The sequence below is a fragment of the Hyperolius riggenbachi genome, chromosome 9 (genome assembly GCF_040937935.1).
Source record: "Hyperolius riggenbachi isolate aHypRig1 chromosome 9, aHypRig1.pri, whole genome shotgun sequence".
NCBI lineage: Eukaryota > Metazoa > Chordata > Amphibia > Anura > Hyperoliidae > Hyperolius > Hyperolius riggenbachi.
Window position 1 is genome coordinate 169397736 of NC_090654.1, and position 14419 is coordinate 169412154.

A 14419-nucleotide genomic window follows, 5' to 3' on the forward strand; every position below is an offset into this window, starting at 1 on the left:
GCACAGCTAATGGGCACCTTTAGACCAGGTGGGGTAGTTAGTAATGTCAATACAGTTGAGGCTACATTCTGTGTTCTGCCCAAATCACCTGATGTCAGATTCCCAGTGCAGAACTTTAACTTAAACATGAGCACAATGAACAAAAGGAACCTGGTCTGGACAAGTAAATCGGAGAGCTATGCTGGGCATACACGGCTCGATTTTGCCGCTCGATTCTCCAGCTCTATTGTTTCGCCGCTTGATTCCGCAGTCAATTCTCCTATCTTCCGGTCGTTTTTCTTACCTTTTTCCATTCACTTCAATCCGGAATCGAGCGGCGAAACAATCAGGCAGGAGATCGGACATGTTGCAAATTATTTATTGAGTCATCTAAATGGCTCAAAAACAAAAGGTGTATTCCCAGCTTAACAGTTTCTGGTTTCAAAATAGTTCCTACAGATCAGGAAAAGGTCAGTCATTGTCACTGCTCCAGAGTATATTTATTTGAATGGGAAAGCTTTATAAATACAACTTTTCTGGAAATGACAGTCATTTAAAAATATATATTATTTTCAAAGTAAAGCTAATTTGCTTCAAAAAGCTGACTCATCTGTAGAACTTTCATGCATCGAACCAAATTAACTCTCTTAGATTGCCATGCCATTAAGGAACAATGGCGAACTGGCCGAAAAGTTTCAAGTCTAGTCAACCACTTTCCAATTTATACAGAAGATGCACCAGCAAGTTAAAAAAAGCTTTAACCACCATAGCAGTTACCCCGAGTCAGGCTCGGGCCAGAAATCCACTGCTCAGAGAGGTAATCCCGAGCAGGATCCATAGGGGGGGTGTAATGTGCAGGGCTGCCGCAGATCTATCTAGCGGTATGATTTTTAGGGTCTAAAAGCGTTTTGAAAAAATTGCACCACTTTCAGATTCTAACATCCGGAAATAATCATACCGCCAGGAAGGTTAAAGCTAAACTCGGCTTTCAAACTTTGCTCCTGATAGCAATTCAGTTAGTAGAAAAGATTGTTAAATAAAAGAAAAACAGATCAGAGTATGATAGCGTACAGAGAGGGGACATTGGTCCATCAGATATTCTTCTCTCAATTACATACTTCTATAATCCATTTTATCATTCATACAAAGTGTACTTTTCTGTATCTATATATACCGTAGCTTTATTTATTTTTATCTATTATATATATTTATCTTTAGTTATACTAAAAATGCAAACATCTGTCATTCACGCTTTTACGTACATTATATTTTCATGTGTTTACTCCACTTCTGTTATTCTAGCTTTAGTTTTATATTCATGCTCAATAGTTATCTATTTTCAGCCTTGTTCATAGACAAACAGTAAATTGTTTAATTGCCATCCATAGTATAGTTGTTTTATAAAATGAGAAAAAATTCGGCCATGTAACAAAAAATATATTCTTCATGTTCCAAAGTTACGTAAATCCAAAAAGCCGGCACCATCCGTTTCAAAATTGCTCTTTTATTGATTAAAGTGCTTGACAGCCATCCTACATACCTGGGGTGCTGCCAGGTCTGGCCGTGGCACATCACTCATTAAGCAGAAGAGGTGCATCACTAATTTCTTGCATCATGTTCCAAAGTTAAAATTTGATGCATTTGTTTTTCTGTAGAACCACTAATGCACACTAGAAATACCTATTCTGAGAGGTAATCAACATGTAGTCAGTACAGTCATGATGTTGTCTCCTAGAACACATAGGTTCACTCCACAGAGGGTCAGTTCCGATATTCGGTCCTCTGAAGGTGACAAGTCTTCAGAAATGGGCTCTAATAATGTTCCACCATGATTGTAGTCGGGTAGTAGGGGATAGAATTAGAATGAACTCTATTATTCTATAAGTTTTACATTTGAAAATGTGGAAATATATGCAGGTTGACCCAAATACCGGTCTCTAAGCAATGTGGATGATAGTGACAGCACATCATTACTTTCTGAGGGCACCATATAGTCCTTGGCAGTCTGGGGATTAGAAGGCAGGACTCTTCGGTATCACTTTGGAACATAATATATGGTAAGAAGACATTTCTTTGAAATTTTGAACCTTAATCACAGATGTCAAGGTGATATGATTTCGTTTCTTGTCCAGAGTTATATACGTATAATATTATTACTGCAATCTCAGAATTACATAATTGCATATTGATTCCATGCACATATGTCCTTGTTATGCCACCTTGATTATACCAATTTATTCCATTATCCTACAGAATCATGTAAATGTGTTTATCTACTCTAGAAATCCTTACTCCTTTGTAGTTCAGGCCAGAGAACCATCAAGTGGTTCTTTTTCCTCTGCGCTGCCATGTTCTGCTCCAGGAGCCAAGCGTTCCACTTCTTTAAGTTCTCTATGGTATTTTGCCATCATTGCCGCATAGGCACAACCATAAATAGCAGCTGCTAACATCATCAGACAGACTATCCCACAAACAACCCCAGTAATAACCACAGTTGCAATGGCATGCCTCAGGCTCGCAGGGCGGGGTTTAGGTTTGGGTTCACATTCTGGATGACTGCCATCTGCATGATCCATATGGTGTACATGTCGACCATTACTCTTGTAATCAGGGCTATGGTGGTGAATATTTGCCATAATAGGTGGAGCAGTCAGTGGGGTACAACTCTTAAACATCTCATAGGGGATCTTCATGAGATCCCTTCCCTTACGGTTTTCAGGCCCTCTACATATCACTTCATCGATAGTTCCACCTGAAATTGACAAAACAAGGATTATGGTAAAAAAAAGTATATGGCAACATAAAAAACTCAAAAATTATCCTGTACTTTGGATGAATTATTTAAGAAAACTCCCTTTAACCAGTTCAGGACCACAGGCTTAAACCCCCTTAGTGATCAGGCTATTTTTTACAATTCAGTGCTCTCCAGCTTTAACGGCTCACTGCAGCCATACAACTTAGCACACAAATATACCCCCTTTTCTGCCCACCAAGGGCTTTATTCACTAACCGGTGACAAAGCCACTTAGTGCCCCTAAAGTAGCTTTGCACGTACTAACTGCCTGCAAGCTACTTCGCACATAGCCCCGCTCAGTGCGCGCTCAGCGCGGCGGTGATAGTGTGTGGTGCGATAACGTCGCACCGCTGCTGCGAAACGGCGCATCAATGCGCTGCTTTAGGGGGCACCCGATGTGCCGTTTTCAACGCATCAAGTGCAACGTTTACAGGGCAGCGGGTGCGACATTATCGTCGCACCGCGGACTATTACCGTCGAACCGCGGACTATTACCGGTGCACCGCGCTGCGCGCGCACTGAGCGGGACTGTGCACAATGTATGGACGCAAACCACTTAACTCCATGGTTTTGCCCATTAGCTCTTAGGGCTTAGCGCCGGTTAGTGAATCAGGCTCTAAGGTGTCAAAAGTATGCACCTGGGGTAAAGACTTGAGGAGGATTGAAATGTTAGTGAATTAGCAGTTGTGCATATTGCATTCACATTCATGCACTCACAGCAAGAGCTATTTTTAATACCATGATAGCCACCTTCTCTGTGGTTCAGTATAACTCAAAGAAAAGCTGCAGGTTCCAGTACAGATAAATTGCATTTTGGTTCACTGGATATTTGACATTGGAAATTGAGTTTCCCATGGAGTTAGTTACACAGGTTAGTTACAAAGCTCTCCAATTTTTACCAGTTCCAAGGTTTAGTTAATGGAGAGCACTTGAATATATTGGGTTTGATTCACTAAGACAAATAGCATGCCTTATCGGAGATTACACGTCTTATCAAAGTTAACATGCCGTATCAGAGTAGCATAGCAAGCGCAATGAACGTATGCCTGCTAATTGGCAATGACGAGAGCTCTACTCTTCCTGACATGAGTCCCTGCGGGTTTGTAGTGCTCGCTATGCTACTCTGATAAGGCGTGTTAACTTTGATAAGGCATGTTAACTTTGAAAAGGCATGCTAATTGTCTTAGTGAATCAAGCCCATTATGTTCATATATACTGCCTCATCAATCCATCCAAAGGACAAGGCTTATACATTAAATAGCTATCTGCACTGAATGTGTTTTTGGAAGTTTTAGTTATCTGAGACACCTGCTCTTCTTCACCCTCCTGCAGATTTGTCCTTTACTATAAATTTAGCTCTACAGCACAAGTAGGCTCTGTGAATGGAAGCAACAAGTTGGTTTTGATAGGAGACCAAAGAGTTAAAAGAAACCTACTGATGATTAAGATAAACAATATTTACCTTTAACTTAACCAGTTCCCCTCCCTCGGGACGAGTAACTACGTCCCTGCAAAATGCCATAACTCTGTGCAGGGACGTAGCTACTACGTCCCTCCCGCCGCGCCCCCCCCCCCCCGCTCGCCCCCCTCCCCCGCGCTCGGTACCGCCGCTCATTACCGCCGATCGCCCGCCGCTAGATCAATAAATGGGAAAACAAATCCCATTCATTTATCTAATTCCCCGTGTGAATGGCTGCAGCCGTCTATACAGACGGCTCAGCCATAAATGAATCCCATGCGCGTAGTGCTTCCGTTTCCGTACAAACAGTACGGAGCTGAAGTCACTACTGAGGACATCTTGTGGCCAAATTGTAATATTACATCCCCCTTTTTTTTCAGTTTATTATCCCTAGTTACCTTTTTTTATTATTATTATTAACCCCTGACCTCCCACACTCCCCTCAAGTTACCATTTTTTTATTTATTTATTTTTTTAATAAAAAAAAAATTACAAATAAAAAAAAAATACATAAATAGTTACCTTAGGGACTGAACTTTTTTAATATGTACACAAAAACTGTATACTACAATTACTTTATAAATGATGGGCCTGTAATTGGGGATAGACGCAAAACTTAAAAAATGCACCTTTATATCCAAATGAAATATTGGCGCCATACATTGTACTAGGAAAAAATTTTAAATGTTGCAATAACCGATACAAACAGGAAAATAAAATGTGTGGGTTTTAATTACAGTAGCATGTTTTATTTTGAAAATATAATGGCTGAAAACTGAGAAATAATGTTTTTTTTCAATTTTTTTCTTATTATTCTTATTAAAACTGAGTTAGAAGAAAATAATTCTTAGCAAAAAGTACCCACCAAAGAAAGCCTATACAGTGGCAAAAAAAAAACAAGATATAGATTGTTTCGCTGTAATAAGTAGTAATAAAGTTATAGGTGAATGAATGGAAGGAGCGCTGACGGGTGAAAATTGCTCTGGTTTTTTGAGAGGAAAACCCCTTTGAGGTGAAGAGGTTAAAGTGTAACTGTCGGGCATAAAATCAAAAATCAATTCTTTATTTTTATCTGGTAAACAAGTAATAAGGATGCTAACCAGGCAGTCCAAAAGTTAAAAATCTCTACTACCTTTCTTGTTGATAAATGCTCATTCCCCAGTTTACCTGGCTCTTATTTGGTACATCTGCCGCACAAAGGAAGTTGCACAGCATGCTGGGTTGTCTTTTTTTGCTTCTTTACTTTTACCTCAAACATACCTAATGCAGCCTGATTAGCTGAAGCCTCTTTCCCTCCTGTTTTCCCCTCCCACTCCTCTGTTCCTCTATGATGGGCAATATTTCTCATGCTGAGACAATGCACTTTCTATTGCAGAGCTGGGTGGACAGTGCAATACATATGTAAGTAGAGCAAATATGTATCTACATATATATGTTTTTTTTTTTCTGAGATCATATTGCTGACAGCTCCTCTTTAAATATTAATTGTGAGTGAGCATAGTATTTCTTTATTGTTGTACCTTCTATCTAAATTTAGGTCTTCAAATACAAAGCTTTTTCAACTGTGTGCGTCTTGATCTGGTTTTCTGGTACATATGGGATTTTCCAACCAGGAGGACATGTGCTTTATAAGGCAAATCACAGTGCTCTTTTTCCAACTGTTTGTGTTGCAAAACAATGTAATTATATTGAAATCACAATGCAACATTTTTTTGTGTGATAACCTTCCAGTGTAATACCACAAAACTTAAAGCAAGTGTAGGGAATAATAGTTGGGTTATCTCCTGTACAGTTGTGATTGGTAATAGAAAAAGGCCTTAAATCCTATAACGATTTCTCAAAGACAGTACATTCTCTTTATAGTTTTCAGTTAACTGACTGTCTACTATCAGCAGCAGCTCCACATTAAACTATCACAGATGAAATAAATGTATGTTTGGAATATATAAGTCACATGAAAGATGATTGCATGTATAGTAAATTTATCAATAACCATATATGTGCACTCACTGTAAATATGTCATACTTTCTCTTTAAACAGTAGTTTGAAACATTTTTGGAACAGATATTCAAAATAATAATAGTAATAATAATAATGATGATGACAGTTGGTGTATTTGTAATTCAGGGAGCATATAATTATAGTCCTTTGCTGCACTGGAGACTGAAGGGGATTTAGAGCTCTGTACATCTCTGCATTTTAGAGGGATCATATAATGGGCTACTTGAACAGAGATACAGCCCATTAGCTTTTACCTGGCACTAAGAATAGATATTTTAGGCAGGCAGCCTACTGGAATCCACACCGAACATTTTTGTTGGGATTTTTGGATCCCAAAATGCATTTTGATCACAGTTTTTATCGTAAAGTACTTTATTTATGGACAAAATCTCTAGAGGGAATAAAAACTGTCCCTGCCAAAAGTTTCAAAATAATTGGCTTGGTTTTGTAAGTTTTATACTGCAATTTGTGATACTAGAGTACAAATATTTTACTGATCATTTTAGTGAGACCACAGCACATTTGATTCATTACAAAAATAATCTGTGGAAACTGGAGGGAAAAGAGAAATAAACTATTTCAAAAAGTAAAAAATGCAATTTTTATAAATTCCTTAGAAATATTTTTGTATTTGAGTGAATTTCTGCACTACTTCAGGACAGCTCTCAGCACATTATTGTTAATAACTTCTTAACCTCACAACCTATTTACACAAATAGTTTAAAATTGAATTCTGTACTTGTGGAGTGACTTGATTGCGTTGCCTGGCTCTAGAGGAGGGATGGTCGAACACAATTCAATGGTGAAGAACCTCATGAACCCTCAAAGAGGTGGTGAGGCAGTGGGTCATGGAGGCTAGGAGAAAGTGGAAAAACCAGTGATGTGACTGCTCTTTTACATACATCTTTCAAGATCTTTTTTGTGAAGTTTGAGATTACATTTGGAAAGGTTTTTATGAGTCTGAAGGATTTTATTTTATTTTATTTAAAAAAAATAATAATCAAAAGAAAGAGACCATTAAAGTACATTTTCTAGAGTTGTTAAAGTTGAACCTAATGCTCAGTTTTATTGTCTTTCTGGAATTTGAAAAATTAAATCTCTCAATTGGATTTTAATTTCCATAAGTCACTCTCTACTATGGCCTTTCAAATAACAGGCAAGAGAATCTCACTTCCTTCAATTCTAGTAGGATTAAAGGACCACTATTGCAAAATATTGTAAAATGAAAAATATGTGTATGCATATAAATATAAGATGTACATTTGTCCTTTAATAAAATGCACTTTAAATTACTTTTTCATATGTCACTCTCACTTACAGTAAGTAGTAGAAATCTGACAGGTTTTGTATTAGTCCACCTTCTCTGGGTCAGGCCTGTTTTTATGGGTGTGCATATAGTGCAATCGCCCGGAGTGCCAGGTGGAGAGGCAAGAGGGGGGGGGCAGTGGCGGGGGAGAGTGGGCATGGCTTAACAACTCGCCTTCCATAATTCCCACAACGCATATCATCACAGCAGGGGGCACATACCAACCCGATGGATGCCTCGGACAGGAATAAGATAGAGGCTGCGTTCGGGGATCGCGGAAGGTGAGTTGTTAAGCTTTGCTTGCTCTCTCTCGCCGCTGTATACTGGAGGCACCTCCCTATCTAACCTATACTGGGGGCACCTACCTATCTAATCTATACTGGAGGCACCTACCTATCTAGACTTTACTTGAGGCACCAACCTATCTAACCTATTCATGAGGCACCTACCTATCTAAACTATACGGGGGCACCTACCTATCTGACCTATACTGGAAGCACCTACTTGTCTAACCTATACTGGAAGCACCTACCTAGCTATCCTATACGGGGGCAACTATACTGGCTACCTATACTGGAGGCACCTTTGCCTGGCTACCTATACTTGGGGGGACCTAAAGCTGGCTACTTATACCGGGAGCAACTAGACCTGGCTAACCTATACTGTGGACACCTATTTCTGGCTCCACAAGTGGGGGGGGGGCACGCACAATTTTTAAACCCTCACCCTGGGTGCAGTTTAGACTAGAAACAGGCCTGGGTTTTCTATGGGCCTGTTTCCACTACACGCAGATTGGATGCAGAATGGATGCAGAAAAACTGACTCCAATGAATGTGTATGGGCCTGTTTTCACCAAACGCAATTTTTCTGATGCAAATTTTCCCATAGGCATTCATTGGAGTCAGTTTTTCTGCATCTATTCTGCATCCAATATGTGTGTAGTGGAAACAGGCCCTATAATCTCAAAAGAACTTGTTGAATAGCAGTTACTCAATCCAACTGCCAAAACAGTGTGCAAGCAAGGAGACCAGCTGGCATCTTTGTATAGATCCTTGCCAGGGAGTGGTTTTGTAAAGAACAAAGGAAATATGTGGAGATGGCCTAGTCCAAAATCTGTCAGGTATGTCACATTTTCACTCTCTACATTAAGCAGCAGGGACATGGGGAAACATTATATTGAATTTTACTTTAGGGATATGTACTTTTTATATGTACAAATGTATTCCTAAATGTTGTTGTTTTTATGCAGTAGTGGTCTATTAAGTCAGTAAATTAACAGTGACTTTCGTCATGGCTGTAAGAGGTGGGAAGGCTTAGAAACTTACTTAGAGCTTTAGGAAGACTTAAAGGTGAGCTACAAGCAAACGTCTTTATATAGCTACGCTGTTGAAATACATGAATGTTAAATGCTTTACATGCCGAAGGAACTGCAGTTCAGTTTAGCTAGTCTTTTGATCTGCAGAGCTCTGACTAGCTTGGCAAATTCAATTTTTATTTTATGTTGTCGACTTTACATGCTTGTTTATTGATTCATTGTTCAGTGAGCAGGGATATGTCTAGCTTTACTTCCAGACAATCAGCTTGTCTACCTTGATCCTTTACAATTTAGTACTTTAAGCCCACCAGGTTAGATGCAATGTTATGCAGAATCCACAGGCTGCTAACACATGAGTTTTCATCTGGAGCTGTGTCCAGTTTCGTCAGGATCCACTTAAATTAATGAGGAAACGGTGAACATTTCCCTGTTTATTGCTATAGATTGCACTGATTGGTGGACAGATCACATGCACAGCATATCAAAAATAGAATGCGAGGGTTTAAAACAAAAAAGGAAAATAGTGTGCCCCACCCAAGCCCCATTAACCCCATACCCACAATGCAGACTGGTATTGCTCAAGAAGACTGAGGGCCCTTTCACACTGGGGTGGTGCGTCAAATTGTAAGTTCATACTTCCCACATTGCAGTACGCTGCGCCGGAAGTGCCTAATCTAACACTAGTACACAACTACGTTATCATGTGGGATCTGTGGTGATCTATGTTGGCCTGGAAGTCATGTTAGTCTATGGCGACGCAAGTCTTTTAAAAGAGTTGACGTTGCAACGTTGCAACACACATTTGGAAGCATATTTTTACAATACGCTTCCGTGCACTTTCGCATACCCCGAAGCAGGAAGCGACCGCAAGTGCATATCACTTCCTGCTTGGCCGAATGCCAGACAGGAAACACTGCGTACTAACGTGGTGTTCCCTAAGGCCTGTTGGTGGTGCAATGTAGTTTGAAACTGGCCTAAAAGTAGCATTCATTGACCTGACCAATACCAGCACACACTTTATGATTGAGGGTACCCTACAGAGAAAGGTGGAAAACCTTCCTCCTTGCAAAGATCCCTTTTTATAATGCTGAAGACTAGAGATGGCCCGAACGGATCGCCGCGAATGGTTCCTGGCATACTTCCGTGTTTCGCAATCGCGGCGAACCGGGAACTTTCCCGGAAGTTCGGTTCGCCCCCATAGTGCATCATGAGAGTCAACTTTGACCCTCTACATCACAGTCAGCAGGCACATTGTAGTCAATTAGGCTACACTCTCTCCTGGAGCCCCCCCCCCCTTATAAAAGGGAGGCAGCGCCAGGCATTGGACTCACTCGTGTGCCTGCAGTAATTAGAAAAGGGATAGCTGCTGCAGACTCTCATAGGGAAAGCTTAGTTAGGCACTTGTAGGCTTATTAGCTTGCTCCTGGCTGATTGTTATTGCTAAAAAAGCATCCCTCAACAGCTCCTTTGAGAGCTAATCTTGTTCTTGTGATCTATTTTTTTTTTTGGTGGCCCACTTGCATTATATACAGCCCTGTCAGTCAGTGTCACTGTGCCTGTCCGGTACCTGTCTGTGTGTGACAGGTGCACATGTAATACTCATCACTGCATATACCTACTACCTGTTGTTCACTTCAGTGCACCCACCCACCTACGTGAGCACACGCAGTGTGATATACCACTCCGTGCATACCTGTTAACTGCACCTGTGTAACTGATTGCGCATTGTATTAGTCAAGTCAGTGCATACCTTTCACTTCACCCCCCCCCCCCCCCCAATACGGACAAAACAAAAGGCAGAGGCAGGCCACCTGGCAGGTTTGTTCGAGGTCGCGCCGTCATGATTTTGTGCGGCCCTCGACCAAAGTACAGTGTTCAGAGGAAGGCACGTGCCCTCAACCCCCAATATTGTCAGGACGTAGTTGACTACTTAAACACAGAACACCTCATCTTTCTCAGCTTCCGCACGGAAGGGTGACATATCTTCCTGCTCTGATTCTGGCACCCCACTTAACACTGAGTCGGCCGCCACCACCAAAGTGCCATCACCCCAGGGCTCAGCGGTGTGGAAATTTTTTTGTGTGACTGCCTCAGATGAGAGCAATGCCATCTGTACTCTCAGCCACCAAAAATTGAGCTGTGGAAAGACCAAGACCCGCGTAGGGACAACTACCTTACGAAGGCACATGATTACAAAGCACAAACTGCAATGGGGAAAACAGCACACAAAAGCAAATCCACACACCGCAGTGGAAGATATGCAATTATTTTTCAAAAAAGGCGATACCCAAACTGTACCATGATGTTGAAAGGCAAGTGGTGTCATCTCTGGCACAAAGCATTGGGTCAAGGGTCCATCTGACCACATGGTCTGCAAAGCACAGTCAGGCCTGCCCGAAGACTAAGTCAGTCCCCACACACAGCATCTCTGCCTGCACGCCGTGTGACTGCTTGCCCCAAGACTAAGTCGCTCCCCACACAGCACCTCTGCCCGCAGGCCGCTTGACTGCCTTCTCCGCCACCACTAACAGGGTCCAGGACTCCAGGCGAATTCCTGAATTTTTAAGGCCACTGCTAGCGGCTGCTATAATAATTTTTCTGGTCCGTGTACATGCCTGCCAATTTTTTGGGCTGTGCTGCAGCTGCTGCAACAACAAAACAAAAGGCATGTACATGTCCCAATTCCCCTTCTTGATCATTACCTTGCCACGGTGAAGGGGCTTGCGTATCACAATGAAGCAATGACCGACAGCTATGTGAGTGTCTCAGGGGGGGGGGCACACCCAAGATAATAAGGTCGTTGCTTCATTGTGGACAGACCAAATTTGATCAGCTGAACAGTCACTGTGCTGTCATTCAGCTACCTCACCCAACTATACGGGCTTGAAGGCCGCCATCACCTGCACTCTCGTCATGGTGCGCACCAGTCCAGCATGGCCGTCACTACACAAACAGCTGTTTGCAGTCACTGCATACCTTTCACTGTATCTTTGACTGCACATTGTATTATACCTGGCAGTCAGTGCATACCTTTCACTTGAATGGATGGCAGACTTGCCCTCCATAACAGATTCTCGTTAAAGGATTTAAAGTGGATTCATCTCACATATACAGCAGGGCCTCAAAAGTCCTCCTGTATTGTTATTTTTGGCCACTACCTCAGGATGTGCATGCCATGCCTGCTGCCTTCCTTGGATGCTCCTTTGCCCACAGCGTGCCTGCTGCCTTCCTTCAATGTGTGGTGGTGGTAGTCGTTTCTTAGGCTCCCACTCCGACCGGAATCAAACCAGGCCATTACCCGTGGTCACTAACATGCTACTGAGAAAGTACCATCTAAGTTTCATACAGTTGAATGAATGGCAGACTTGCCCTCCATAACACATTCTCATTAAAGGCAAGTGGTGTCATCTCTGGCACACAGCGCTGGGTCAAGGGTCCATCTGACCACATATGCCTGGTCTGCAAAGCACGGTCAGGGCAGGTACATTACTTATACAGCAAATGGGTCCTTACTTGGATGTGCGGTGGTGGTAGCCACTTCTCAGGCTCCCACTCTGGACTGGAATCGAACCCTGATTAACCCATTCTTTTTGCCACTTATTACTTATAGGAGAAGTATAGAGGTGGTGGTTAAAGCAATAAGTGCTAACACGATCTGTATGGGAGATTGGTTTTAATACTTATATGTGGGATTTGTTGCGGGTGGTGATGTATATGCCGAAAAAAATGGGTTAATATTATCATGAGTAATCATCTGATAAATGTGATATTATGTTCATGTTTCCAGTTAAAGTGAAATGTTGGTGGTGTTACTATTTATAAATGACTCTACACTATTTAAACGGGCTGTCCCCTGTATATATAATTACGGAGCGACGGAAAACTAACTTTGTATATTGAAACCGGTGAACTGGCCAATAGCAGTAAGGAAGAGGCGTGACGCAGGGCGGGTTAGGAGTGTGACGAGCGAGAAGGGGCATGTATGCATATAGAGAAGCGGTGAGTGAGGTAAAGGATTGGGAACCAATCAGAGGCTGGTGATTTTAATTAGCCTCTTGTGGGTCCCCTCCTCCCTCCTCCCACCTACCGGAGGGAGGAGGGTCTCTTCTGCCAGGGAATTATACTATTTTAAAAACCAGTATACATCATATCATGGCTGGGAATCGAACACAGATCTCACTGTGTGGTGGGCAAGTCACCCTAACCACTGTACCACTACAGTAGTAAGTGAAGCTGGCCTGAAAATTACCATTTATGCTCAATACAAGAGAAAAAGTAGACAAGACAAATAACATTTATATCACACTTTTCTCCTGGCGGACTCAAAGCACCAGAGCTGCAGCCACTAGGGCATGCTCTATAGGCAGTAGCAGTGTTAGGAAGACTTGCCAAAGGTTTCCTACTGAATAGGTGCTGGCTTACTGAACAGACAGAGCTGAGATTCGAACCCTGGTCTCCTGTGTCAGAGGCAGAGTGCTCAACCATTACACCATGCAGTCACTGCTTACAGGTCTGTAGCCAGACATGGCCTTGTCTTTTGTGTTCAACAGTTGTCAAGAGAAAAATTAGACAAGATAGCAGTGTTAGGAAGACTTGCCTAAGGTCTCCTACTGAATAGGTGCTGGCTTACTGAACAGACAGAGCTGAGATTTGAACTCTGGTCTCCTGTGTCAGAAGCAGCGCCCTTAACCATTACACCATGCAGCCACTGCTTACAGATATGTAGCCAGACATGGCCTTCTCTTTTGTGTTCAACAGTTGTCCAAAGAGAACCCCAGATAGCCAGGTAGATTCATATCTCTCTCTCTTCCTAACATTGCTACTGCCTAAAGAGCATGCCCTAGTGGCTGCAGCTCTGGTGCTTTGAGTCCGCCAGGAGAAAAGTGTGATACAAATGTTATTTGTCTTGTCTACTTTTTCTCTAGCATAAATGGTAATTTTTAGGCCAGCTTCAGTTGGTACAGTGGTTAGGGTGCATGCCCACCACACAGTGAGACCCAGGTTCAAATCCCAGCCAATGTGAGTTGGCTTTTATGCTACAAATCCTTAAAGGGAACCTAAACGGAGAAGGATATGGATTTTTCCTTTTAAAATAATACCAGTTGCCTGAATCGCCTGCTGATCCTGTGTCTCTAATACTTTTAGCCACAGCCCCTGAACAAGCATGCAGATCAGGTGCTCTGAGTCTGAAGTCAGACTGGATTAGCTGCATGCTTGTTTCAGGGTGTGATTCAGCCACTATTGCAGTCACAAAGATCAGCTGGACTGCCAGGCAACTGGTATTGTGTACAGGAAACATCCATATCACTCTCAGTTAAGGTTCCCTGTAAGCAACATGTTTCTATTGCATTGAGCATAAATGGTAAATTTTAGGCCAGCTTCACTTACTACTGTAGTGGTACAGTGGTTAGGGTGGCTTGGCCACCACACAGTGAGAGCTGGGTTCAATTCCCAGCCATGGTATGATGTATACTGGTTTTTAAAATAGTATAATTCCCTGGCAGAAGAGACCCTCCTCCCTCCGGTAGGAGGGAATAGGTAGAAGGGTAGAAGGGAGAAGGGAG

The 14419-nt window shown here is 42.2% G+C and overlaps 2 protein-coding genes across 5 annotated transcripts in view; one reads left to right on the forward strand and one right to left on the reverse strand.

The window, feature by feature from the left end:
* The window catches only part of CACNA2D3 (calcium voltage-gated channel auxiliary subunit alpha2delta 3), a 1137695-nt gene that overhangs the window by 602419 nt on the left and 520857 nt on the right, over positions 1-14419 (forward strand). The gene's annotated exons all lie outside the window — the stretch shown is intronic.
* The window catches only part of LRTM1 (leucine rich repeats and transmembrane domains 1), a 44344-nt gene continuing 31392 nt past the window's right edge, over positions 1468-14419 (reverse strand). Inside the window, exon 3 of the mRNA XM_068253672.1 lies at positions 1468-2731. Within this exon, the coding sequence (XP_068109773.1) occupies positions 2283-2731 (449 nt within the window). The 3' untranslated portion in view covers positions 1468-2282. The remainder of the gene's footprint in view (positions 2732-14419) is intronic.